At 40.1% G+C, this 27428-nt stretch overlaps 2 protein-coding genes across 3 annotated transcripts; one reads left to right on the top strand and one right to left on the bottom strand.

Moving 5' to 3' along the window:
• Positions 1 to 97: 97 nt before the first annotated feature.
• Positions 98 to 18288, bottom strand: LOC5520897 (xylosyl- and glucuronyltransferase LARGE1). 2 transcript variants are annotated; one of them, XM_048728790.1, is made up of 23 exons: positions 17789 to 18288; positions 14042 to 14212; positions 13795 to 13856; positions 11538 to 11709; positions 11000 to 11034; positions 10772 to 10867; positions 10156 to 10239; positions 9843 to 9920; positions 9423 to 9554; positions 8858 to 8953; positions 8482 to 8511; positions 8151 to 8257; positions 7981 to 8071; positions 7326 to 7427; positions 6688 to 6900; positions 6293 to 6408; positions 5558 to 5591; positions 3856 to 3962; positions 3458 to 3530; positions 2425 to 2475; positions 2182 to 2308; positions 1571 to 1669; positions 98 to 947 (listed from the first exon to the last, which is right to left on the bottom strand). In XM_048728790.1, the coding sequence occupies exons 1-23, from the start codon at positions 17907 to 17909 to the stop codon at positions 865 to 867; spliced, it is 2280 nt and encodes a 759-aa protein (XP_048584747.1). In that variant the 5' UTR covers positions 17910 to 18288; the 3' UTR covers positions 98 to 864. The 2 variants fall into 2 exon arrangements, with proteins under 2 accessions (XP_048584747.1, XP_048584748.1); XM_048728791.1 differs by lacking the exon at positions 2182 to 2308 and having other exon boundaries at positions 2351 to 2475; positions 17789 to 18276.
• Positions 18289 to 19594: 1306 nt separating this feature from the next.
• Positions 19595 to 22062, top strand: LOC5520910 (steroid 17-alpha-hydroxylase/17,20 lyase). The gene has a single exon (XM_001640787.3). The coding sequence runs from the start codon at positions 19842 to 19844 to the stop codon at positions 21366 to 21368; it is 1527 nt and encodes a 508-aa protein (XP_001640837.3). The 5' UTR covers positions 19595 to 19841; the 3' UTR covers positions 21369 to 22062.
• Positions 22063 to 27428: the final 5366 nt, after the last annotated feature.

Raw genomic sequence — 27428 nt, 5'->3', positions numbered from 1 at the left:
ATCTAACGGCGCTAGTTCGCGTATAAGGGGCTTCCGTCACAAAATAAATCTCAGTTGCGTTCGGTTTTCTTTGACCAATATGTAAAAAAAACAAAAATTAAGGCTGTGCATTTTCTTTATTACAATCAAGTTATGTACAATTCTAATTCTTTCAATAAAAATATAGATTTTTTATATTATTTCATACTTTGCGATAATTTGCGATGTACATATAGTTTGGTGGTGAGCGGAAACGAGGTAGCAGTTCCTATCAAGAAATATTTGAACCCGCCCCTACAAAAAACCTCTCAATATTTCCCCAATCAACCAACATTTCATCCATTCAATAATTAAACCACTAACACAAACCTAGAACACAACAGTGTTTTAAGGGACAGTTATACCCTACCCATAATCCATTACTTTAAATCTCCCTGGTTGTAATATGTATGTGTTATGCTATGTATACACGTACACTCCAAGGTAGTTGGTGTACAAAAGCTGGAACCGGCTGACAGCCAAAGATAAAAATCGAGTAGGTATATTATGTTACCATTCCAATGTATTCTGGGAAGGGTGAGGTTTCCTTTTCGACTTTTGTTTTGTTTAACTTCCTACACAGTTACCCAGAAGCAGTCAGGCTTCAGAACAAAGAAATATCTTTCTATCTATTATCTCTCGGATTTAATAGCTATTATCCTGTTGCATTTGCATACCATCTTTGTGCACTTCTTGAATAATCCCTCGAAATGATAATAGTTAAGCTTGTTCTCCATATATACCTTTTTGAAACCACCTACTGAAAAAATAAATTACTACAAACTATGTATCATTCTGTAGACATTGTAAATGTACATATCTATGGACGAGGCGGCCGTCAGCTGTCTAACTCGAGCTCGGGGAACTTGTCCTGTCCGTAATGCTGAAGGAGATATTTCTTGAACTGATCCTTGAGCTCTCGCAGACACCTGGGGGATATACGAGAGAGTGTGTGAGCAAGAGAGCATGGAGTTGCTAGAACCGTCATTAAGGAACCTGAGGGATTTACGAGAGAGTGTGTGAGCAAGAGAGCATGGAGTTGCTAGAACCGTCATTTAGGAAAGAAATGTAAAAAGAAAACACATAAATAATCATATGCCAACATTGATATGATGTCTATAATTCCTGGTGTCTTCCTTTTTTTATATATTTATTTATTTATTTATTTATTTATTTATTTATTTATTTATTTATTTATTTATTTATTTATTTATTTATTTATTTATTTATTTGAAGGGGGGTGTGGACTGTTTGGCGTAAGTTGCGAGAAGAATCTTATTTCGACCTTCTTTCTCTGATTTCTTTTAAACATTTTTTTATCAAACAGTTTGACGCATTCAGGCCAATGATCTTCTTTTCTATAAACTAAGCTATTTAGTTGAAAATGAGGAAATCCTCAGAAGAAAAAGTAGAATAAAATATACCGGTCTGATCTGTGATTGTAATCTAGTCTGACATCTGATTGCAACAGAAAAGAGGCTGGGGTAAGCACTATTGGGAACCAATAGGATTGCGCTGATGTGACTTGAGACAGCTCGAGCTGAATGCTCACCTTCTGTACTGCTGACTGGATCTGAACTTGAAGATATCAAACGAAGGGGAGTGGGGCAAATGGACGATGAACGCGTTAGGGAGAACCACAAATTCATACCTAAATTGGGAGACAAACGAACGATGAACGTGTTAGAGAGAACCACAAATTCGTACCTAAATTGAGAGAAACAGGCAGTAAAGGGCGCTATTTTGCACACAGGGCTATCTTAGGGCGCTGGTTCGCGTAAAGTGGACACGAGGGCGCAAGCGCCTTTGTCAGCCGCCATTTTGTCATCCTAGCAAAACGACAAGTGTGGAAAAACATCCAGTTCCATTAGCTGATTTGGGAAAGTTTTTGCGATATTTTCGATTGCATTTATTAAAGTATTAGATTTTTTTGACGTGGTCATTTCGAGATTTCTTAACATAATTTTTCTTTCAGTATGTATAAAATGGTAACGATAACAAGGGCGTGACTGACCAGGGCGTTATCACAAAACAAGCGTCATGGGACAGTGTCCAGTAACAAACAGTATAATCACAAAAACGGTTAATCACATAAATACCATCATCTCCTCAATATGCAGGCAATGCTAAGTTTGCAAAAAAAATGAACACCGAATATACTACCAGCAAAGGGTTGGTGCCTTGATTGGATTTTAGTGTGTTGGTAGGTAACACCACAAGGGACCAAGAGTGATTGATAAGGTGTGAACGTCCTCAGAGGGAGATGTCTGTATCTTGAAGGAGTTCTCAGCTACAAAATAATAACAATAGACGAATTTTTGCATGTCCTTACCCCTGGGCGTGTACTTCCATAATATGCGACACTTTATTCCAGCCAAAGCCTACGAATCTGGTGTCATAACGAACAATGTCCTTGGGAACCACGATGTACGGCTCATAATCCTCCTCCCATTGAACCTAGGAAACAGGACAAGAATGCTCATGTTCATGATATATATAACTAGGAGGCGATAACAAGTAGATTTTTAGATAAATATTGGGTCGAAGATACACCAAGCAAACTTTCTATGTAAGATACGGAGAGGCAACGGTCACGGTGGTGTTGTTGTTGTGACATGTGACATGGTTTTCTACGGTAAGGGTACTGTGTGTTCACGGTTAGTCTAAAATTAGCCACTGTTTTATGTAGTCACGGCACAGCCACTGTTTTAAGTAGTCACAAAACAGCCACTGTTTTATGTAGTCACGACACAGCCACTGTTCTATGTAGTCACGGCACAGCCACTGTTTTATGTAGTCACGGCACAGCCACTGTTTTATGTAGTCACGGCACAGCCACTGTTCTATGTAGTCACGGCACAGCCACTGTTTTATGTAGTCACGACACAGCCACTGTTCTATGTAGTCACGGCACAGCCACTGTTTTATGTAGTCACGGCACAGCCACTGTTTTATGTAGTCACGGTACAGCCACTGTTTTATGTAGTCACAAAACAGCCACTGTTTTATGTAGTCACGGCACAGCCACTGTTCTATGTAGTCACGGCACAGCCACTGTTTTATGTAGTCACGACACAGCCACTGTTTTATGTAGTCACGACACAGCCACTGTTTTAAGTAGTCACAAAACAGCCACTGTTTTATTTAGTCACGGCACAGCCACTGTTCTATGTAGTCACGGCACAGCCACTGTTTTATGTAGTCACGGCACAGTCACTGTTTTATGTAGTCACGGCACAGCCACTGTTTTATGTAGTCACGGCACAGCCACTGTTTTATGTAATCACGGCACAGCCACTGTTTTATGTAGTCACGGCACAGTCACAGTTTGGAGAGGTCAGGATTAGTCATAGCTCTGCGTGGTCACAAAGCCACGGTTTTGTGCGGTTCCCTGTTGTAACTTTAAGTCTAGGTAGTGATCTTTTGGTTGATGGCTTACTGTGTATAACGTAGTGGCGGTTCTCCACTTGGCGTAGTCTGTTGGCGCATGCCCTTTACTCCACTCGTTGTACCTGCAACATCACAGATTAAATCAAGCTATATTCCATAGGAACCTTCAAACAAGGTTGGTGAAAAACTATTCCAATCGGATTTTTGCTTCAATTATCCCTGTAACAATCTATGTTTTGGAGGCTCCCACTTGAGAGCCATTGTGATCAACTGTACTTAAAGTCCTTCACTGGGGCCCAAACCCTAAGCGTTCTATCTGGGTTTCGGTGCTTGTTGACGACCTGTGTGAATGCGCATGGTCTGGGACGAGTCAACACCACAGCAAGTCCAATCAGAATTCCAGAGAGAAGGCTGCCTTTATTGCACAAGATGGACAGATACTCTAACCTGAAGATAAAGACGGTGCCTAGGTCCCAGGAGGAGAGTAGCTGTGACTTGGTCTGAGGAAATTCCAGCTTGTAGTGGAGGGTCTCAAACGCGGGGACAACGTACGCCTGTGATAATAAAGTCATTGTTTTGTTATTAACGCGCACACTCAGGGTGGGTATCTGGGACTATTAAAAAAACGTGCTGGACCGGGTCGTTTAAAGGCCGCTCTAAAAGACTGAGAAGCTTCTTTGACACAAAAATCGCCATAAAAGAGATTAAATTTAGCAGAGCGTCTAAGATTCACGAGTAACGGCCTTGTTTGCGGTCTAGTGCTAGACAGGAAATCATAACAAGGTTTTATCTGTATATAACAAAAGGGCTAGTGCCGTCACGAAATTGTGAAATATTTGTTTAAACAACGTTAATCGCCCTTGAAATACAACGGTCTATTTGCGAGAAAATAACCATCCACGAATAAAGTCTAATAGTTCATAGTGTCTCCGGTACACGCCTTACAACGCCCTATGCACATCGGTGCTTTGTGTGACTCAGTGTGGTGCGAGGAGGGTGAAAAGGTGGCATAATTGGCCTTCTAAAGGAGCGAGGGGATAAAAATCACCAGGCCTTTAAGTGCCCATGTCAGCTTCACCTTTGGTATTGTTTTCATTCAATATTGGACGACGCATGATGTGTTACATCTCGAAATAACCATCTCAAAGCAATGTTTTATACTTCATCTACCAAATTCAGCCGAAAATATTCCATTGGTTTCCTAAAATCAGCGGATGGAAATGGATGCTTTTTCACACTTGGTACTTTGCTAGGATGACAAAATGGCGGATGACAGAGGCTGTTTAATATCCAGGTCGAGATCGCATGGTAATAACGTTAGCCTGCGCAACAAGGACGTGTACGAAGACCGAAAAAGCTTAGGGGTTAAAATACAATAAATCTACTGGATATGAACAGTAAAGAGGGATAGAGTGAGATGAATGTTATGCAAGAATTTCATTATTGTTAATAGAGTGATAAACAGTAAATACACTCTTCCACTTCTTCTCAAAACGAGGCATATTGGTCATTAACGTATCATCTAGGTGCTAGTATCATGTAATCAATTACAGAAGTGCAACCAAGAATTTAAGAAAATGAACAAATATACTTTTAAAAAATCATTATCTTAAATCATTATCTTTAATACACTTAAGATGTGTCCCGATTCCTTTCCTGCTTTGAAACCCATGCATGCCTTTTCATTAAGCGAGTAAATACACATGACTGTAACATTACAAACAAGAAATCGTATGGTCGATTCAGTTAATTATGTAGGAATGCGCTATGATTTATTATAAAGTGGACACTGCACAGATTCTGCCGCCATATCTCTGTTATCAATTCAAGAGGCTGGCAACCAGAATTCCACATCTATCAGCTGACATTCATTTAAGTGAACAAATCTATCGCATTGCATACGATGAGAGGGAGCAATAAGGGGGGAATTGAGCCCAGATGCGACCGCGATATGGTAACAAGGCAAGTACTTAAAGCCAAGTGAACTTCGCCGCCTTCCAGAAAAATCTGGGAAAGAGAACTAATGTGGCGCATTAGGCAAGAGGTCGCAGAACAAGTTAACGAGACCGCAGAGAGAGGGATGGATTAGTGATCGATCTTCCGCTGTGAAGTAGATGGTGATGCGCAAGGATTAAGATAATAGTCTCACCTTTTTCTCGTTAGGAGAGGATTCCAGCATCTGCCTGATGAAAGAAGATCAAGCTCATTTTTTAATCAACAAGTACAGAAATAAGATAAATACATAATGTTTTTTCTAACCAGCGCAGATCACTCATATCATAAGGACATGATGGTTTTATAGAAAATATAATATATTACAGTATCGAGCAAGAGCTATGAAATTGAAGGCAGCAAAGGATATAAATTAAAAAAACTGTGTAGATTCTTTTTTTACCCCCCCCCCCCCCCCCCCAAACACGAGAATGCATTTCCCGATACCAAAGGTTAGGGGGCCATAATTAGGCAACAAAATTATAGCAGACAAGCTAAAATGAGGTTTAGTGTATTACAAGGAGATTGCTGTGTCAGACAAAGAGCATTTTCAATCACACCCACAGTCACATTTGATTTGACTACAGCCGTAAAAAAATTAAAATCACTCCTGGTTCTGGTGGGAAGACTCCCCCTCGATCTTAAATATTCTCGATTAGCTAATGTGGCTTACATGGGTTGATGAGCAAGTAGTTCCTATTTCTGAAAATTCAGCTATTACAACATTGTTCCTTCTCCAAGGAATTTTCTGATAGAACCACACCCCAAATTATGCCGAAATGCGGTGTTGGTATTAGGGTTTTTACACCCTGCGCACTGGTAGCCAGATTTCCAATTCCTTCCGTTTATTAACATGGATTTTTCTTGTAATCGCACATCATCGGTAACTCACTTGATGTAGACGTTCAGCGAAGGCATCGGTAGAAAGTCGATATCAGTGAGGAACACAAACGGGGTCCGCGCGTGCTCCAATGCAATGTTGCGGAGATAATTCACAGGGTAGAATTGCTGGAAAACACACACACACACACACACACAAAACAGTTATGCTTATGAACATGTGTCGAATGGTATGGCTTCATTGGTTTTAAAAGTCAGTCCAATTCGGCTTCGATAATCCGGCTAAGATAAGTTTGATGTTTAATCATTGAAGATTTCTGCAGATTCTGAATATAATATATTCATACTCAAAATATACTTACCCATTCTTTAAACACGATGTGATAGCCAAGCGCATAACGGAGAAACTGCTGCGCCTCGCTGTCGGACATGCCAAAATATGCTTACCCCTTCTTTAAACACGATGTGATAGCCAATATTCTTGCGAGCCTTAAGTACAGGCGAGCCCAACGCATAACGTAGAAATTGCTGTGCCTCGCTGTCGGACATGTAGAGCGCGAGGCTGATCGGACCTTCCCAGTTCTGACAGAGAGCTTCAACCATCTGGAGCCGATCCATGGAGAGCTGGGCGACAAGCGTAACATCGTGTGGGCCATACTCCTGCGTATCATTAACACACATATTATCATAGTTCCAAGGAGCCAATCTTAATATCTACAGTAGGGTGTGAATGCAGTAGACTTTCCAAGAGTTTTGAAAGGGCAAAATCCTTGAAATAGTAGGGATGGGGTAAATGTCTCACCACGGTGAAATTATAGTCTAAAGATGTAGTAAATATTTGGGTAAATGTCTCACTTACCACGGTGAGATCATAGTCTAAATATGTAGTAAATATTGGGGGTAAATGTCTCAATTACCACGGTGAAATCAGTCTAAAGATGTAGTAAATATTTAGGTAAATGTCTTACTTACCACGGTGAAATCATAGTCTAAGTAAGAAGTAGAGGTGTGGTAAATGTCTCATTTACCACGGTGAAATCATAGTCTAAAGATGTAGTAAATATTTAGGTAAATGTCTCACTCACCATGGTGAAATCGTAGTCTAAGTAGTAGAGATGGGTGCGTTGCGTCAGGTGCTGCTCTTGCTTAAACTCATAGCACGGGTCTTCACCATCCACGCCTGGCAGCTGAACAAGAGTGTAATACTTAGCAACTGAGGTAGAATTAGGAATAAATAGGAGGAATAAAGCCTTGTGCTAACAGTACAGTTTTATCTGGGGAAACAAAACGTGTTATATAGCAATTGTTTAGCAGTACAAAATTTCAAATTATCCTGTACGGTGTTTTAACAGCTTAACGTGACACTCCTTTTATTTTGTTGTCAACCGAGTAAAGCTGTTCAGACAGCATATGAAGATGGCCCAGGGCAAAGATGAGATGGAAGTTCCTAAGCCATAAGAAGAATACAAACAGCAAAGGGAAGCAACTATTTACAACAATTCTTCATTTATATTAGAGATTGGTATGACCCGGAGTTAAACTTTATATCAGATTTTGAAGTGTGCCATAGCAATTCAGCTATGCAGTCGAATGCATTTCCTAGAGAACTGTAGCTCTAACGCCACTTTCAAGGGCAAGAAAAATAATAAACATGAAGCATCTCTTTAAGTTTTGATTCCCCCCTTATTTGCGAAGGTTGTACATGCCCTGGATAAGTTTGAGGAAAAAAACCTTTTGTACCTTGGTAACTATTTCCTGCTCGCTTGCCGTAAGAGAGTTGTTAGAGGGAGTCGTCTTATCCCCTTCTTTTTCACAATGGAATAATGCACGCCTGCAAAACAATTTGCCATACAGTGATACAATATCGAGGAAATGGATTGGACAACACACCTTATAAATTCTGACCATACCTCAATAAGTTACCATCATATTCGAGGAAAGTTAAATAAAGATTCCTGAAGAAATCACCATGCTTGTTTTTCACCAGGAGTTTTTTAGGAGAGTTCCAGTGGATAACCTGCAAAAGAAGTTGGTGGTAACATCTATTTGTTTACAGTCATCAGAGAACATAATACTTCAGCACGTAACTTTGACACATTTAATGGTTACTACTGTAGAATACAGTTCTTATTTGATGCTGTGAATGGCTTGATTGATTTCAGTCTATATAGTTTGATGAGAGGTTGTTGTAAACTGTTTCGAGAGGAGGAATAAGAAGAGAGATTCTGTGCGATTATGTACCTTTAATTCATTGACTTCTGTGTAGCATTGCTGCAAACAATCAGATCAATAGTTATTAAGTATCATGGAAAAGGCAGTGTCATCCATCATGCAAACAAACCTAGTTTGGGTGACAACAAAATAACTATAACATGTTGTCTACACTAAAGCTAGAGGCTAAGCAGGTTTGCCATTCTGTAACACTATTTTTGTTTTCGAGAAGTATGCGTAGCTAAACTGCCTCCATTCCACAAGTTTTGCCAATGCACCCTTCCAAGTAGAGTACCAAGGAAAATGTGTGAGAGGTGCCAAAAGTAAAGAATGGTTTTGTTCTTGCTTGCCTTAAAAGTAGGCTACCAAGCAGCAAGCGAATGGAGGTTATGTACACTATGGTTACCTCACTGCGTGTGTTGTCTCCAAGCTGGACATTCCATGTACAAGGCAGCTTATGCAACAAATGAGGGTCATTTTTTATCACTGCATTAAATATATCCTGAAAGAAAGAGATGGAGGAGCAGTTATTTTTTTGTAATGTAGATGGCGAATTTGAATAAAAAAAGTGCAGAAATTCTGTACCACCAAAATGGGGAGCAGACAAAAGATAAAGAAGAATATAGTCCACCAGTAACAGAGCATGAAAACAAAGTAAAGCACAGATGCTTCTTGAAAAAAAATGGTATGAGTGAGAAAAACATGTCTGGAAAAATCTTATAAGAGCCTACAGTACTGTTACATACAGTGTATAAGGAAGTTCTTATTTCATTTCTTTAATTCGAATGATCCTCAGCCCTTGTTCAATTACAGGTACATGTCCCCTATCTTCTGTCAATTAGCCTGAAGTTCCAGCTGGGCTACAAGCCCCCTTTGTGTACTACCATCAGCCCACTGTAACTGCATCATGTTAAGAATCTTTATATTTATGGGCCTGCAGAAGCTGGTGGAAAAATGCTTAAAATAATCACCTGATCTGCTAAGGCAGTAGACAACATGGTCATCAACTCCTTCTCAGCTGTTAATCTCCATTTGTCCTTCCAGTTCATGCGACGCAGTTTGTTAAGATCAAGTAATATCACACCAGTGTTAAATCCCCGACCCTGATAAACACAATAAGATATCTGTACAATATCTTGACAACTTTTATATTACAATGTCTATGTTACCATTGACAAAGGTTTTTTCTAACAATGAACGAGTTGAGAAATCTTAGATGTTAGAACACCTGAATAAATTACAAATGTAATTGTATCGTCCAGAATTATCACATTCAGTCTTTAAAATATGTGTTATTGTATAAGAATGAATAAAGCTGTCTTTTTTATGGAAAGTGTTTAGAATTGTGATTGGAAATGCCATTCAAGAGAGTAAGGCGAAAGGAAACATACCAAAGCAGGCCATGGCTTGTGATTTTTCCACAGTTTTCCAAGGTACCAGTCACTCTGGTTCTCTACAAGTCCGATTGCCTTTGAAATAAAACAAATTACTCCAAATTACCCCTGCTAAAAAGGACACCATAGGGACTGACTAAGCACTGCCCTTCTAAAGAGGTGTTCTGTGTAAGCAAGTATGGAATTCCTATCCAGTCATCTGTAATTAAAAAAAAACTGTCCTTGATGGCAAAGGCTATTGGGTAATTGTCCTGAGTCAGGGTTCCACCATATACTGTTTAAGTGTACAGTAGGTAAACAAGTCCCACACCTTCTTCTTTGTCAGCTGGTCTAGAAGTTTCCAAAGTTCAGCCACATCAGAAGCAAATATAACATCAGTGTCGAGCACTATCACCTGGAAGATAAAAAAGAAATATTTGATAAAATATTAATTATTAAAAGAAATTAAAAAAGACTATTTTGTAGTGCCAGCAACCAGTTTAGTGAACCAGTGCTTGCAAAACGTTAAGATATGAAACATGGCAGAGGTGGGAAACGGCCTCTTGTGCTGCAAAAGTCCTATATGGTGATGCCATATAGACATAAAAAAATGCCATTACATTAAGAGCACCAACTTTGAGCCAATACTTTTCTTAAAGTCTTGAGAAATAACATAAAGTAGTAATTTAGTGCAATATGTAGGGAATTCATAAGGGAGCTCAAGGCCAAAGACCCCTCAGTATAAAAAAAAATATATCCAATTTTAAATAATTTGAGGCCAAGGAACTCAAATGTATATAGCCAGTTTGTCACTGTAAAACACTGATTTTGATATTACTAGTCTTATGGCCAGAAACTGCAATTCAGCAATTCAGCATGGCTGTAAAACGTTAAAAAAATGAATTACTATTATCATTATTACATATATCTTAAATACTATTGCTCACCTTATCAAGCACCTCAGGTAAAGCTTCAGTCAGTACAAGTTTCATGAGACCAAACACTCCAGAATAGTGCTTGTTTGGCACCCATGAAACCCTATCCTAAAATCAGTGGAAAGAGTGGGAGGTAAATAGGAGCAATAATAATAGAAAACAGTACTGTAGCTGTAAACAGAAGTAAGATACTAACATGTTTTGCATTTTCAATAAAAACGGTTTATCACTAGGGCATACCTTATATTTTTCTAAGTGGTAAAAGCTGGTTTGCACTACAAGAGATAAACAAGAAAGGAATTATTAATCAGTAAACACAGATGAAACAATACTGTAGGTACAGAGAACAGTAATATACATTATAGCTATACTGTTGACTCTAAGTTCCTATGGTACATAGATAGGTTGGGTAAAGAACTAGAAGTTCCAAGTAGTAGTTCCAAGAAAAAAAATTGAAAATGCAATTCTGAAATCTTGCAATTACTGTACAATCATTCTTCTGCAATTGATGGATATGATAATACATATAGCTGTCTAGGAATAAACTTTGTACATCTAGGGTGATAGTATAGAACCAAGGTAAAAATGACTGAGAATCAAATACTTTTAAAGGATTTATTTTGGATTATGGTTTAACCCCCACAATTTTGGTTACAGTGCTACTATACATTTTCCAGCCAAATCAGTTATTTAGGCATATTTAATCATATCTTTTTATGTTATGGTTTTAATTGCAGCTGTTAATCGTTAGTGGTAGCAAAGAGATTATACACAGTACCTGCAGGCACTCCCCACGTCCTGAATAACGTTCCAAGGATGAGCTCAGCAACAGAATCAGAAACAAAATGAAAATGTAGAGGATTGTGGCGGTAGAACAAAAGTGACTTGATAAGAGTGACAGCCTGACGACTTGCAGAGTGACCAGCACAAACGACGGCTATGTGGATAACCTAGAGAAATTGGTCAAAGATTATTAGACATACATAGACAGTGCTGAATAACGTATGCTCATGCGCGTGCTCTGGTGAAAACAAACACAATTGTAGTGCTGAAGCATTCGAGTAAAGGTACGAAAGGCTGACTTCAGTTGCTGTTTTGACAATCTGTACAGCATTAAAACCATACTGTACAAAAGATGACAGATTTGTTTGATAATAAGGGAGTCATAAAGAAAATTATAGCTTCAGCCTTGCGCTATATTTCTTAGCATTCGCCAAAATGTGGTGGTTCGCCGGTAAAAACCCACCATTTTAAAACAAAAAGGCTGGTTTAACCGCGCGGTACTGGAACTAGTCTTGCGTTTTTTCAGCACTGGCACATGCAAAATGCAAAATGAATTTTTCCATACAATTGAAAACTGCAGTATCTTCTAAAACGACAATGTCACACAAGTCAGAATAAAAGACCTGAAAACAAAGCTCTACACTGAAATAAGCCGTATGTACATACAGTTATTGGGAAAAAATAAGGGAGTATGGCATGTTAGGTGAGACCCTTTCCCTTTTAATGCATAGTAATTTTAACATTGGGTAATTCCAGAAAATATTTGTACCCCAATGACGACCAGCATTTGAGAATTTTTCCGAAAGCACGGGGGGTGCCAAGTTCAGAAGGCCAAAAACATAATTAGAAAAAACAACTGCCATCTTACCGAGTCTTACTGATTAGCATACAAGCACGATAAAGTGGTTTGGAATCTCTCTTGTTTCTATCTAGAGTGCTGCTGTAGTTTATATATCTGATTTGTTTATGAAAGCTTCAACAACTAAACCGTACTACAACATAACACGCATCATCAGGATCTTTGGAAAGAGAAGCAACACCTGCGACTATTTTTATATCTAGATCGGGATACCTTTATATATTGTCATCTCCAGTTGGAGCGTTTGCATGTATGGCACGTCTTTCAAAAAGAAAAGCTTAACTGCGAAGACTGCATAGATTGCTGTTTAAATTTCCATGAGTCTGGCCCGTAACATATGTCTAAGCTGGTTTAGGAACAAAATATCCACTACTCATAAAACTGAAGCAATACCTTGCGTAGCAGTGGTTTTAGGATTTTGGGGTCTATAGATCAACCAAGCCCAGGCAAAATTTGCTGGCTAACTAAAAAAATCAAGATCCTGATTGGCTTGACTCCGTTTGTACAATAACTCAAAAACTCATGACCGGCCATTGACAGTCTTACTTTCAGGCGAGTTCAAATCGTTAAAACAAAACAGTCTATAAGTTTTAGTTTGAAGCTCATTCAATGGCAACAAAATCTTGAGGATCACTCACGACATGCTTGTGGATCCGGCATACTTTGCGGGCACTCCCAAAGGTCATTACTGCCATGAAAGCTTTACAGGAATTAGAAGACCTTGGGTTCATTTAAAGGAACAGAGAGACAGTAGACAGTATGGAAAATAAAATTATCTGTGCGAAAACAGAAATGAACAAGGAATACGACAAGAAAGTGAGTGAAAGAAAGTCTAAGAAACTCCTTGAGAGCGGCCCTCCTACTAAAAGACAAGGAAAGGACACCCCAAGTAGCCACAGGATCACCGCAAAACGTGAAAGGGAGTTACCTAAAAAACTAGAGGACTCTCTGACTGTAGATGACATAAATTGTGTTGGAATCATTAGAAAGGTAGCAGATTTATGGTCAGATAAGGATCTGAAGGGAACAGCATTCAAGGTTCAGGTTTGTATGAGATGGAATCCTAAAATTAACTTTATGTTGGTGACAGCGTATATTGAATTATTTTTTACTTTTGAGTACAAATGAAAAGCATTTTGCATGTAAATAGTGACTTTAATAAAATAACTTATTATATTTTCTTATATTTAAAAAAAAAACAAACAAAGATTTCCAGAGTGGAGGGGGTCTTGCCAAGAAATTGGAATTCCGGAAGCATGGGGGGGGGGGGGGGGGGGGGGGGAAAGAACAAAGCCTACTACTGTAAGGGTACGGATATTTTCTGGAATTACCGATTTAAAGCTTGCCCTCCCCTAATCCTACAGTAGGATACAGCACTGCACGGACAACTCACCTCACACTGAGGAACAGCAAGAATATCCTGATAGAGCAGAGTTGATGAATTATTGCTACGAACTTTAAAAAGAACAACAGTATTATCATCAATGCCATTATCATATTTTGGTCATATCAAACAATGCAGTCTAAGCAATTTCGAGAAAAGCAATTTCGAAAAAAGGCTACCATGAATCTCTTTTCAGTGTTGTTATTATTTTTCTAAGTATTATCATAAAATGCATGTCAAATCTTATCATCTATACCTCTCAAATCCTTCATTATCTGTAGTCTATGATCCAAGTCCTGGAGTCGCTGGTTTGCGAGATCTAGTTGGTGCCTTAGTTGAGAATTTTCCCCTCTTATGTCATTAAGTCTAGTCAATAACTGGCTGCCATCATTAGAAGATAACGCATGGAATTGTGGGATCCCTTGATCTGAAGGTAAAGCAAAACTCATGCTACATTGAGGTTAAAGTAACTACAGTAATACTGTAGGTATCCTTTCTTGTCTAAAAAAACTACTGAGATATTTTCTGGAAACCAAATTTTTATCCTCAGTGCCCTCCCACTTAAAACATCACACCTGCTAGACATGCACACTACATTTTGGAGGTTTGCAGATTGATAAATTAATTGAATTAAAGCAATAAACAAGCATGATAGCTTAGAGAGGCTAGAGATATATTGGCACTCAGAACTGATCAAGCAGATAAATGAATCAAATATCTTTAAGCCAGTATTGGTAACCATACCTACAGTATCTATTACAAAGCTACATATTTATAAACAAAGATTGGGAAAACTGAAATGTGGACTTTAAAAGCACACACACATTGGCACCAGTCGGGCCAAGACGGGACGCTAGCAAAGTCTATTACCCATGCAGTTCGGCAACCATGGACAGCTGTTTCGTCCTTATTAGGACTCCTCAGCATGGCATAGCTCTAGATCCCACATGGATCTGAGCTGTGGTTTAAAGCACTTCGTTTGAGTCGAAGTCCCCCTGCAGTTTTTTTGCCGATGAAGTTTAACTGAGGCAAACCGGCTATGCCATGCTGACGAGTCCTAATAAGGACGAAACAGCTGTCCATGGTTGCCGAACTGCACGGGTAATAGACTGTGCTAGCGTCCCGTCTTGGCCCGACTGGTGCCAATGTGTGTATGCTAGTGTGCTTCTAAAGTTCACATTTATTAGAAAACTGAGCAACACAGTAGCTTGGCCTTTTCTATTATAGAAAGAAGCCAGGATCCTTCCAAAAGTATGTTAGAGACATTTCTCATTAGTTCTAGCTCTAAGTCCATCACCAAGTTTTGGCTGGCATGTGGTTACTAGAGATGTTTTCTGTTTATTTAATGAGCGTTTATCAAACAAATCTGGCTTTACTGTCTTTAAGGAGGATATATCCTGCATGTATGCCACATTAGACCCTTTTTAAATTAGTATTGGGGCAATTATATTTTTCTTGTTTGGATTAAAATTGTGTATGATTTTTTTAAACAACAAATAGGTTATTTTACATTTGATAATATTTCTACTACAAAACATGATAACTCTGTCTGTCTAGACACCTCTCTTGATATAACATGCAACCGCATCAAATGGTCATGAGGTAGAATCCATCAGAGCAACAAATCAGGGGCACTTAAAATTTCTAAGCAAATGCTATTTCCACGCTACGGAAAAAACAATGCTTTACTTTGGTGATTGTGCTATCAAGAACAATGCACAGTGATGTCTTTTCTTTTTGCACAAAACTAGTGAAACCAAACCTTTGTACATCCATCTAACTGAGTAACTAATGATTGATTCCTTTTCAAGCTGAAATAACTGATATCTGTAGCATGAAAAGTGCCATCCCCTAATACCATATAATACTACAACTGTAATGCACACCATAGGCCACTGACCCAGATTAAATGGTGACCACAAAGGGTGAAACTCATTAAAGATGGACTATTTTAGTCTAGGTGTGGTCTGATTTGCCACAGATTACACACAGAAAACAATTAATGCTACCTTAATAGCAAGACATAAAATGGATAGGAAACTAACTAATGAAGTCTGTTTCTGAGTATACACAAACAGCTGTTTGTGATGTTAGTAGGTTTTTCCAATTTTCATAAAAATATTGTCAAACCATCTTATATCAGTGGATCTTTAAAATCAACTTCTAGTCATAATTGCAATCAAGCAATATATTTTTAAAGTTTATAATAATGTTATCAGAATGCAAAATCAAATAACCAAGAAAAATCAGACATGCAAGAGGGAGAGATAATTAGTAAGCAACAAAAAATTGAATTTCTTCATTCTCGTTGTGGTTTCAGTCCATAGACCAAGCCAAAGAATGTCAATGATAAGGCATAGGGTTGATAGCCTTTTATAACAAAATTTTTCCAGATGTCAAGTGACCCTATTGATCAGAAACCAAAGCAAGGCAGGTTAAATTCTTGTCATTGTTGAATTTCTCTTATCAAAACTTTGCAATAGAGGTGTAAAAAGATGACTTTATCATGCGTTTAGAGTAAAAATATGGATTTTGAACTTTGGGCTTGAAATGGATGGGTTGAGGCATCATGCACGATTTTGTGTCTAATTCTATAAAAAAAAACATTGATGGAGCCTTACAGTAAGTGATTAAAGTGAAACCATTCATAACATGATTATGACTTTCAATTGAAATGCCTTCAAGGTGGAATACCATGCATGAACAACCATCTCTCTCTAGCATGAGTAAGATGTTCACATTCATACCCTATATGGTAGCACCAGATCAATATTATGTCTAGCATATGTTGACTTCTGCAATTACCTGACTCCATGAAATTTTCCATTATTTAACAACATTACTCGCATAGCATGTTAATTATTTAGGAATTAAAAACAACTAATTAGAAGTCGTTTGCAAACTCTAGCTGCAGATATGAGCTCTGAATGTTTGTACAGGCGGAGCTGTCAACTTGGTCAAGTAGAAAGCGAGGCTTTGGCTTAGGAAAGATAGCCATCTGGACTGCAAAGCCCCTAGACAACTTGTCAAACACACAGAGATTTTACGCTAAATTTCCCCTATCATGTAAACACGCGGTGGACTAATTAACTCAGATAAGAAAACTAGCCAAATTGATCAACACCCATATGAATTTCGCACGAACAGAACTCAAACTTTCTAAAATACTTAGGAAAACATCTCTAAAGAGAGTCAATTAAATGAGTAGGAATTGTTTGCTTATCAAATGAATAAGGCATTTTGGTAGTACATCTATGACGTGATAACGACATAAGACAAACAATTTACTACAACCATTAAAATCTACAACTTGACAACTAAGCCAAACAGCAAATCATATGGCTTCTGTGTAGTTTTCGGGCACATCAAAAACAAAACAACGAACAATTATTGTTCACGGTTGTTTTGAGGTTCGATAAAAAAGAACGAAATATCTTCAGCAATTTTTTGATACAAATATTTATTTTATCACGGACATTGTGTGCAAAAACACTTCAGATTTTAAACTTGGGCTAGGCAGAAACGCGGCTTTCCTGGATTATGCCAGAACTTGGGTGAAATCCAAGTCTTTTAGCTGGAACTCCCACGCGCAAAAACCATAGTAGCGCGAGCCATCGATTAATCATTCCAACATTTAGTGCACTATCGCCAATTGGGAATATAAAGGAGGTGTATTGTTCTTAACATCAGGACGGGATACTTATTCGCTTTGTATAATGTCGGCAGAGGATCACTGAACGAGAATCAACGGGGTTAAACGGCATAACTAAACTTCGCCGCATACTTGTGCACTGAATCCCGATATAATTCAAACGGAAGTCCCTTTCAACACCCCTCAGCCCCTAAAAATATCGCTCTCAAACGGCAACATGTGTTAATCTGAGAAATTCAACGCAAAAACGAATAAATTCAATTAAGCTAAGAGACGCAGTGCAGGGATGTTAATATCCTATTTGAAACTTGAAAGAAATCGTATGCAAGTAAAAGTTAGCGTTAAACTAACCTTGTGAGCTGTGATGAGCCGGCGGCGTAACCCACCAAAGAACGACAGACGAACCGAGCGATAACATAAGCAAAACTCCAATAACTCGGATCTTTACGATTCCCATACTGGCCAACAGCATTATAGGCGAGCAGGGAAACCTCTCACGACAGCGGACACTTTCAATTCGGCCTTCAAACGAAGGAAATGTCTTGCTATATGTGTGAGCCGTTTCATAATCGACAAAACGCGCGCTAAAGTTCGTGGCTCACACTTCTAAAGATTTACACACATCTTCTGTCAATTCCTTTGGTTGGATATCCTTTCCACCATTTCGAACAGTCAGTCCTAGCTCGGTGTATCTTTACGGACAGTAATCCGGCTGTCAAATGGTCCGTGAACTCGACGTATGTCTCGTGTTGTGTAAAGTTGTGCTCTCTCACTTGTCATGTGGAAAACAGAAACACATGAGCCTGCTGTACGCTAAACAAAGGACAGCGCAAACACATGAAAGGTACACAGGAGGCCCAACAGCTAAATCGACTCAATGTTTTCTAATCAAGCTGACGGCCGTTCATTAGTTCTAGTCAGATTCCATGTGATCCCATGTCTCATTTCACCTAACTGTCGGCTAAATTAGATTCGGTAAATACCCTAGTGTCGGTCTACCCGTGGTAAAGCCTCCGCCAACCCTCCGCCTAGCCCGCCAGTGGGCTCTCATTCGGGATTATTCGTTTTTTTTTTTTTTTTTAATTCTGTGGCGCTGGGACGAAAGTGAGAAAAAAAGAGAGCCCAGGTAATAAATTCAGCCCCAAAAGACTTTATCTATTTGCAGTAGCAGATCTAGGGGAGGGTTTAGGGGGGTTAATCCCCCCCCCTTGGGCTGCCAGAAGGCCATATCTCACAAAAAAATACCCCCACCCCCACTGAGCCAAACCCCCGTTTAGCAAAAAGCTGAGATCCGCCCCTAATCTGTATCACAATTTTTTGACCAGATTGCGTGACGAGTGGTCTTGTACTGGCCTCCTCGAGCTCCGCAGGCATTGCTTTGCCCTGAAAGCAGCAGAAAAGAAACACAGGCGCTCGGCGCATCGGCGCTCGAGTTTTGATCATATTGCAGTGACTGTGATCAAATCCTGGCTCTGAGCTCCGGACATTTTCAAAGTTTATGTATCTTATTGGGTTCCTGGTGTCAAGCGCAGTTAATGACAATGATAATAATTATTATCGGAGATGGTGACGATGATGATGGCCCGTATCTCACCGTACCCGTTTTGACCTCTTCCCAAATACGTTTTTCAAAAGTTTTTCACTCCGTTTGTTCTGTATGTTACTCGATACAGAAACGCCCCTACTAGGAATTTCTTATAATTTTTCATTGGCGGCACGTGCCCCCCCCCCCCCCCCCCCCCCCCCTCATGCTACCATATCAAGAAAATTTAGCCAAAATTGTCGTTTTTGTCAAATGCAGTCACTTCCATATAAGGAAACTAATATATTCCTTATATGGAAAAACTGCATGATTCTTGTAATTTTTAAGGTTACCGTATCGCAGGTGCTTTTTAAACTTTATGACTTGTAATCAGAAACGAAAAAGAGTGACTGTGACCATCTTTTCGAATCTTTAGTCAATCGAGAAAGTTTTGGTAAAGAATCCAAGATTTCTCGGTACCAGACCCCCAAAACGCCTACGTTTTCTTCATATGGGCCTTGTCTTCTTGCTGTTTCTGTTTATTCCTCGATCAAAAGAGAATAGCGTGTAAAACTCTGCAATTGCGTGAGGCCTTCCGACCCTGGTGACAATATATGGACTTTAATCCCTGTAACATAATAGCAGCACAGGTTTGTTATTGTTTGTGTGCAACGTAGCGTTTTGTTAGCAATTTGTTTTTTTTAGTACGAAGCAAGACTATTGTTGTGTCTGTGTGCAACGTTTGGTAAGCAATTTGTTTTAAGTACGAAGAAATTATTTTTACTCAAATCACGCTTCGCATTCCTTTGGAAAGGAGTGACACTTTTGGCTCCAGACAGGAGCGTTGGCAACAGGAGTTTGATTTCAATCCAGCTAGCAGCAATGGTCGTGGGAATTGTATTTGCATGTTTGGCGTGCTACGTTGCCTATTTCATCATTTGGATTGCTCTAAGGACCAAAAGAAACCTTCCTCCGGGTCCGTTACCATTACCTCTGATAGTAAACCTTCATCTCCTATCCAGCAAACCTCACTTGGATCTTGCACGACTCGGAAACATCTACGGCCCCATCTACACACTAAACATGGGCTCACAGTTAGCGGTAGTATTGAACAGCTACGAAATTGCAAAGGAAGCGCTGATGAAGCGAGGAAACGCATTTGCTGGCCGACCGCATCACTTTGTCGGTAGTAAGTTCTCGCGAGACGGTAAAGGCGTCGGGTTTCAGAATTACACTCCCACCTTACGACGCCAGCAGAAAACTATCATGAAAACAGTGAAGTATTTCGAAACCCTGAAGACAGGAGAGAACTTACAGGAGATCATCACAAAGGAAGTCGATTATCTTTGTGATCTGTTTGTCAGTCATGGCTGCAAAGATTTCGATCCTCGTCGCGACATGACTTTTGCTGCAGGGAATGTCGTCGGCAGAATTACGTTCGGTGAGCGGTTTACAGTGGAGAATGAAGAATTTTGGCAACTTATGGACTCGCTGAAAATATTTGTTGAAGGTTTAACTGCGACTAGCTTTATTGATGCATTCCCTCTCTTGAGATATTTTCCCTTCAGTTTGGTCAAGCGCGTGCAAACGGCGGTAAAACTGAGAGACGATGTTTTAAACAAAAGGTTTCAAGAGCACCAAGACAGGCTTCGAGGCGATGGCATGGTGCTGGCAAAAAGCAAAGACCTGACGTATGCACTGATCGAAGAGGCCAATCAGAAAACTAGCAGAACGGATAGCCAATCAGATACGTTGATACTGACGGATGATCACGTGATGATGACCATGAACGACACAATAATGGCCGGAAGTGAAACGCCCACGATGCTGCTGCTTTGGAACATCTACTTTTTCGTGAAATACCCGGATGTTCAAGCGCGTGCATTCAAACAAATTGATAAAGTCATAAGCCCGGATCAACCAATAACATGGGAGGATAGAAAAAGATTGCCATACTTGGAGGCTTTCATTGCTGAGGTGATGCGCATCATTTCAATTATGCCCCTAGCGGTCCCTCATCTCGCCATGGTAGACATGGTCCTCGCAGGGTACCATATTTCCAAGGGCACTACTGTTATAGTCAACTTATGGGCCATGGGCCATGATCCCAAGGTCTGGGACGCCCCCATGGAGTTCCGTCCCGAAAGGTTCCTTGACTCGCGTGGTGGTTTCAGCACGGCCAGCACTGAGGGGTTCACTCCATACGGCATGGGGCTGCGCTCTTGTCCCGGAGAGCAACTTGCCCGGATGGAACTTTTCCTGTTCACGGTTCGGCTTCTGCGCATGTTCGAGTTCCGTGCAAGTGAGGCTTTACCCGAAATGCTCGATGCCGAGTTTGGAATCACGATCAGACCCTTGCCCTTTAAAATCCGCGCCATCAAAAGACATCAAGGGATTGATACCACTTAAAAGGAAGTAAACTTATGGTAGGTAGGAGGTCTACAAGGTCTATCAGAAGAATGGTACCACAGCGAAAATAAAAAAGCAATGCAATTTCGATCCCAGGGTTATCTGGGTAATTTTTTTTAATATGGCATCACTTTACTTCACCTTTATTGATGCAACCTTGAAAATTCATAATATAATGCACAGCACAGCTAACAAGCTTAAATAGGTAAGGAATACATATATACGAAGATAGAAAAAAAAACAAGACTTCAGGGGTCCAAAGGGGATATAGCCATGTGTTGTGAGGGTGGTAGGGCCACACGATAAAAAGCATCAGGACTAAAAATAATAAATATATTTAATACAAAATACTATCTACCGCACACTAGTAGAGTGATTTTCAAAACAAAACAAAATTTAGTTGTTAAAATGTAATAGTCAAGCCAGAAATCAAAGGCTTTACCGTGTATTAGTACTAAATAAACTAAATAGTATTTCACGGGTTTTTGACAACCACTCTTATCATAAGTATATATACAATAATATACATAATAGTATGATAGGTATGTTATATTAAATAAATAAACAAACAAAAATGCGTCTTGAAGAGAGCGACGAGGAAAGTGACGATCAAGAGTCTTCAAATCAGGGTCTGGGTGGGGTTAACCGACTAGCGAAAAACGGCTTAAAAAGTAACTGACTACCGACAAAATATGAAAAAAAAAACTGTTGACTAGCGACAAAAATAGATATTTGCCGACTACCGACATTTTATTATTTCCGGTATATAAATTCGGTCATTTCAGAATCTGCCCTTTGTATTTCCTGTTGCATCAAACTTTTCAGTTAATTATTAATCCATAATAAATTTATTACCAATAAGTTATTAATTACTAATCAATCTTAAATAATGTTTAATCTTGTTTATACAAGGAATCTGGTAAAAGAGCGAATACAACCTTAGATTCACCGACTACCGACAAAGACCGATAATTCTTACCGACTACCGACTAATTATGAAAATTTTAACTGACTACCGACATGCAGACCCCCCCCCCCCCCCCCCCGTCAAATGAGAAATCATCGAGTGTCAATGACAATGATAACATTCAACAGAATGAACCACCACGCAAAAGGGGGGTATAACCTTCGAACACGTCCAACTAAGCATGCAATTTGTAGATAACATGTAGAGAGAGAAAAATCATAAGGGGGGAGGAATATATTGTGTTTTTAGGGTCAGTTAATTAGGTCAGATATTAATGCTATCTCGAGAAGTTATGACGTTTGTAGATAACTCGGATATTATTTGTTATTATTTGATTGACATGTGTTATCAGGATTCACGAGGTAAAAGCGAGGACAACGAGTTATCCAGGGAATTCGGATTGAGAGTTGACCGAGTTTGTGTTTTGTTTTAAGGAATCTAGTATTGTTTTGCATTAGTTTAAGAATTATATGTACATTTGTGATTCTTTGTAATAATAATCGGCATAATTTTATGGACCAGTTTCTGATCTGTTTAAACAAAAAGAAAAATTATAATAAAGAAAGAAAAATAAAGAAAGAAAAAAATGTTCCTACACAGATTCTATATATACGAACAAAATCCAAAATATTATTTATTCAGTTGTATTAAGCTATGTGTAGGAACGCCTTTTGAATATTTAACGTTAGAGATGCTGAAATAAAAATTTAGCCTAAATCTGCTAAATAGGGCAAACAATCGCTGTAAATTTTTTTGACGTATTTCCAGCCCTACTCTGTTATTCTATGCAGAAAATAGGTAATTGGTAATTTTGATTTTTTTTTTGTTATTAACAACTACCCCCCCTTGCAATTAGTTTCTGTTTAGGTTAGAAATTTTAGGTTCTAGGATCAACGCGGTCGATCGACCGCCTTTTGATTATTTCACGCTAGTGATATCCGCTAAATAGCGGGAAAATCGCTGTAAAATATGTTGACCTATTTCCAGCCGTACTCTCTAATTCTATGCAAAAAATAAGTAATTTTGAATATTTTTTGTTATATCAACAACTTCCCCCCTTGCTATTAGTTTCTGTTTAGTATCTTTTTAGTTTCTGATAAGTATCTATTTTAGTATCTAGAATCATCGCGGGCAACTGAACCGTCGAACAGCACAAACATCGGAGCCACTGCAGCCAAGTCTAATAGAATGTTTTAACATTTTATTACTTAAAAGTAATAAGCTTATTATAAATTGTAAAAAATGTACAACTCGTGAATAAAAACCGTACTTTCGTACTCGCGCACTTTCCATGTAGTATTCTCTATTTATTTAAAGCCATTGTGTAAATAATGTTCTATGAGATATATTCTAAATTACGTGGTACAAGGTGGTTTCTGGTGGTGCGTCCGCTACATATTTGTGATGCTTATCAGGTCAGGAATGTGGCGCGCTCTTGTCACTTCCTGGTCATAGCACACCATAAATAACTGCTCGGTGAAGCAGGCGTTTGTGTGTGTGTGTGTGTGTGTGTGGGGGGGGGGGGGGGGGGGGGGGGGGTGGGGGGGGAAGGGGGGTGAAATGTGCTTTTACTCCCAGAGCTAACCTTATTTTTATAACAACCTCTTTTATAAGAAGGTCCAGCTTGAGAGTTCACCAAATTTCAAGAACATGCCGAGGCTCAGATAAAAGCAAAGTTGTTTTGTTGTTGTGATGAGTTTTAAAATACATAATCAATTTGTTTATAATAATAACAACATCATTGTTATTTTATTATGTGTCAGGGGCTCAATATGTGTAATTTTTTTTCTAACACTTCATGACTTCATGAAGTATAGTATTTTTTAAGAACACCCATTTTTCAGCCTCATTGTCAAACGCTCCAAAGATAAGGACGGTCCAACCTTAACTAAAAATTAGACGACCTTATAAAAAAAGAGTGTAGCCCGAGTATCAGGTGATTTTATTTTTCAAAAGTTGCAGAGAAAAAATAAAACTACTTTTTTTTCGCTTCCCGGTATATACTTCAAAGGGAACGATAAAAGCCTTTCCGCTATCTCTCTTAGTATCCCAAAGAGCACTTACGATTTATGCTGAGGCTCCTTGGTGATAAAGACCATTAAGTTGCCTTTGATGCGGTCGCCAAAGTGGAAAAAGCAATAGGGAAACGCAATTGGCAAAGGTTTCAGGACTCTTATCGTCCGGGACCATCCAGAGAACAGACAAGAAGAAACGAGAGCCCTGGTGCGGCTCGATGCTACTATTGCAACAAGACAGGGCATTTCATATCTAGGTGTATGGAACGGAGGAGGGCGCAACGCCGGGGCCCAAACCAGCCCCCCAGAGAGGGTCCACAGAACATCCTGATTAACGCCGACCGATGATATGTATCTAATATACTTACTTAAATCGTGTGTAAAGTAATAAAGCAGAACAAAGACAAAAGAAAAATATCTGTTTGGGTGGGTATATCAGTATATAACACCATTAAGCCAAGGTTTTCTAGTCAACGACAACAAACAAACAAACCCACACATAATTTATAGTCTCTTAGGCTAGATTTTTGGAGCCACGGAGAGATGGGAGTTTTGAAAAATGGCTACAAAAAAGCCTCCCGGTAATACTGGGTCAGAATTGCCGTCTCTCTGCTGGCTGGTACGGGGTTTTCCGCCCATTTATTTTTTTTTCTCCACTCTTTTGTGTGGTGTAGGTTACATTCTGGTTGTGGGAAAAAAAACAACGACTTTGATTGTGCATAATGGAAAAAAAAGCAAAATAAGAATAACCATATACGGTGGATAAATTTTGAAGGAAGCCCCTTGTTAGCCAGCAGAGAGGTGGCTGCTGACGCTAAGATGGCGCAAACAGCTACCTTGGTGGAAAAAAGGGAGGCCATGGGCAAAGTCGAAGACTTTCGTGGCCGGAGAATTGCATGAGCATTTTGGGCACTGGGAAAAAAAAACTGCTAAAAACGCCCCACCTGAACGCCGTGACGAGGTCTTGCAATGGATCTCGGGAAAAGTATCTATTTTCCCGTATTTTCGGCACTTTAGGGGGACATTTAAAGGGGAAGGCCTTTTTCACTAGATAGAATCATAGATCTACCCCGCTATGTCTCCGAGGATGCCTTTTAGACGGTTCTCGACGACAAATCCGGTTACGATCACCTCCTCTTAACCGAGGCCAGTCGCCGCTTCTTTGGCATCCAGTGGGTGGTATTTTGTATACAACACGATCCCGTTTGGTTGGAAGATCTCACCATATGTGTACCACACCAAGGGACTTTTGGCATCTAATTACTTCAGATCCCTCGGGATCCTGTGTCTACTGTACATCGATGACAGACACAATGGCCAATTGCAGATACCGCCTGGATCGGGAGCATATGAGCGCCTAGGTACTACTCAACAGCGAGACTTGGCGGCGGCTCAGTAGACGATTTTCCTAGTGGCCTTCCACTTGGTACGGCTTGAATATTTCTTGGGACTATCGAAGTCCATCTTGACGCCCAGAGAGGTAGTCCCTTATCCTGGGTTTCCTTGCCGATTCAGGCAGAGAGGTCTTTCATCTTAAAGAGGATAAAAAGACGAAGTTTCTTGAGTTAATTAAAGACACGCCCTCCAAACGCTGGGTGTCAGTTAAGACTCTGCAACGAATTTCGGGAAAGTGCGTATCATTCTCACTGGTTGTCCCGGCTGCTAGACTTTTTACAAGGGGAATGAATGCGGCGATTGCGTCAGGCTTACGTAAGATGAAGCCAGTTCCGGTTCAAGGTGCCCTGAGAGAGGAAATAAGCCACTGGCTATTCCTTGAACGATGGGATGAACCACTGCCATGGCCTGATGAGAGACACATACAGGTGCAACTGGCGTCGGACGCCTCTCTCACTGGTTAGGGTGGAGTCGCCTTATCATTTACCCCTCACCTGGAGACATCCGACTACTGGACAGCGGAGGAAATGTCCCTCGACATCGCAACCAAGGAAGCTAGAGCGGCCAATCACGTTGTGCGCGAATTTTGCAGTCATTTGAGAAACGCACGCGTTGACATGTTGGTGGATAAAAAAGCGGTCGTCTATGCTTGGAGTAAACAAGGGAGCCGCAGCCACGCCTTCAACGTGGCTCTTAAAGAACTGTTCTTCCCGACAATGCAGTTGAATGTACAGCTCCGCATGTCTTATGTTCCGACTCTCCTGAATCCAGCTGACCCCCCATCGCGTAGATTGTCAGTAGGGGATCGCAAACTAGCACCTAGAGTGTGGAAGTTGGTACAACAGCAGTTAGGAGACATCGGCGGACACTCCTGTGACCTCATGGCCCTAGATTCGTACACCATGACCGATAAGGCGGGAAGAACCCTCCCGCACTTCACACAATACCCGTCCCCGGGCTCGCTTGGAGTAAACTTGTTTGCGCAGGACCTGACACGGTTCTCAACAGAGATGAAGCGCCCTTACGTTTTTCCCCCGAGTACGTTGATAGGCCCAGTGTCGAGGTTCCTGAAAGGCTACACACAATCGTGTACAGTTATAGTCATCGACAACTACCCAAGGGAATTTTGGTGGCCCTTGATTCAACGGTTTTCCCGAAGGAAATGCAAAGTGGCAGAGAGAGGGGATGCTTCAGCTTTACTCTACCCTGCTGGACAGAGGGACATGCGGTCGAGGGTGACGTCTGGGCTTTTCTCGTAGAATTTGGACTGTGAGCCCATCTTGATAAACGTAACAGTAATTGAGTAATTGAGATTAGTAATTTAGATAAAGGAGACAAGTACGACATCATAAGCTGTCAAAGTTTCTTATAAATCAAATAGGCTCGCGATGTGTAAATAAAAGAGGATGTTCCCCAACTACTGTTCTCTATTTTCTCTTTCTCCCTGCACAGGACCTCCCGGTTATAGCCAAATTATTTCCCCCCTCGGTCAGATTCCCCGTATGTTCCCATGCCAATGATCAAGATTTCCGGTTTTGTCAGCAATGCGGCTATAGAAGGCGAGTCTCCCCCAGGCCCCGGTCAAGAAGATAAGCGTGGACGTACATAAAGTTGATAGACGACTGCAGCAGTTATATGGGATTTTGACAGGGCCACCAGTTATGACAAACAAGAGGACTCTGA

Source organism: Nematostella vectensis, chromosome 6 (genome assembly GCF_932526225.1).
Source record: "Nematostella vectensis chromosome 6, jaNemVect1.1, whole genome shotgun sequence".
In the NCBI taxonomy this organism is placed as follows: Eukaryota; Metazoa; Cnidaria; class Anthozoa; order Actiniaria; family Edwardsiidae; genus Nematostella; species Nematostella vectensis.
Note: the sequence above shows the minus strand (reverse complement) of the source record. Positions and strands in the feature narration are given on the sequence as shown.

What these genes read in the sequence shown, in the direction of transcription:
- LOC5520910 (XM_001640787.3), top strand. Translation starts at nt 19,842, where the DNA reads ATGGTCGTGGGAATTGTATTTGCATGTTTGGCGTGCTACGTTGCCTAT.
- LOC5520897 (XM_048728790.1), bottom strand. Translation starts at nt 17,909, where the DNA reads ATGCTGTTGGCCAGTATGGGAATCGTAAAGATCCGAGTTATTGGAGTT. An exon ending in GATAATGAAGGATTTGAGAG is followed by an intron (nt 13,857 to 14,041) that starts GTATAGATGATA and finishes TTCTTTTTAAAG; the next exon opens with TTCGTAGCAATAATTCATCA. An exon ending in AAGGCACCAACCCTTTGCTG is followed by an intron (nt 1,670 to 2,181) that starts GTAGTATATTCG and finishes CTCCCAATTTAG; the next exon opens with GTATGAATTTGTGGTTCTCC.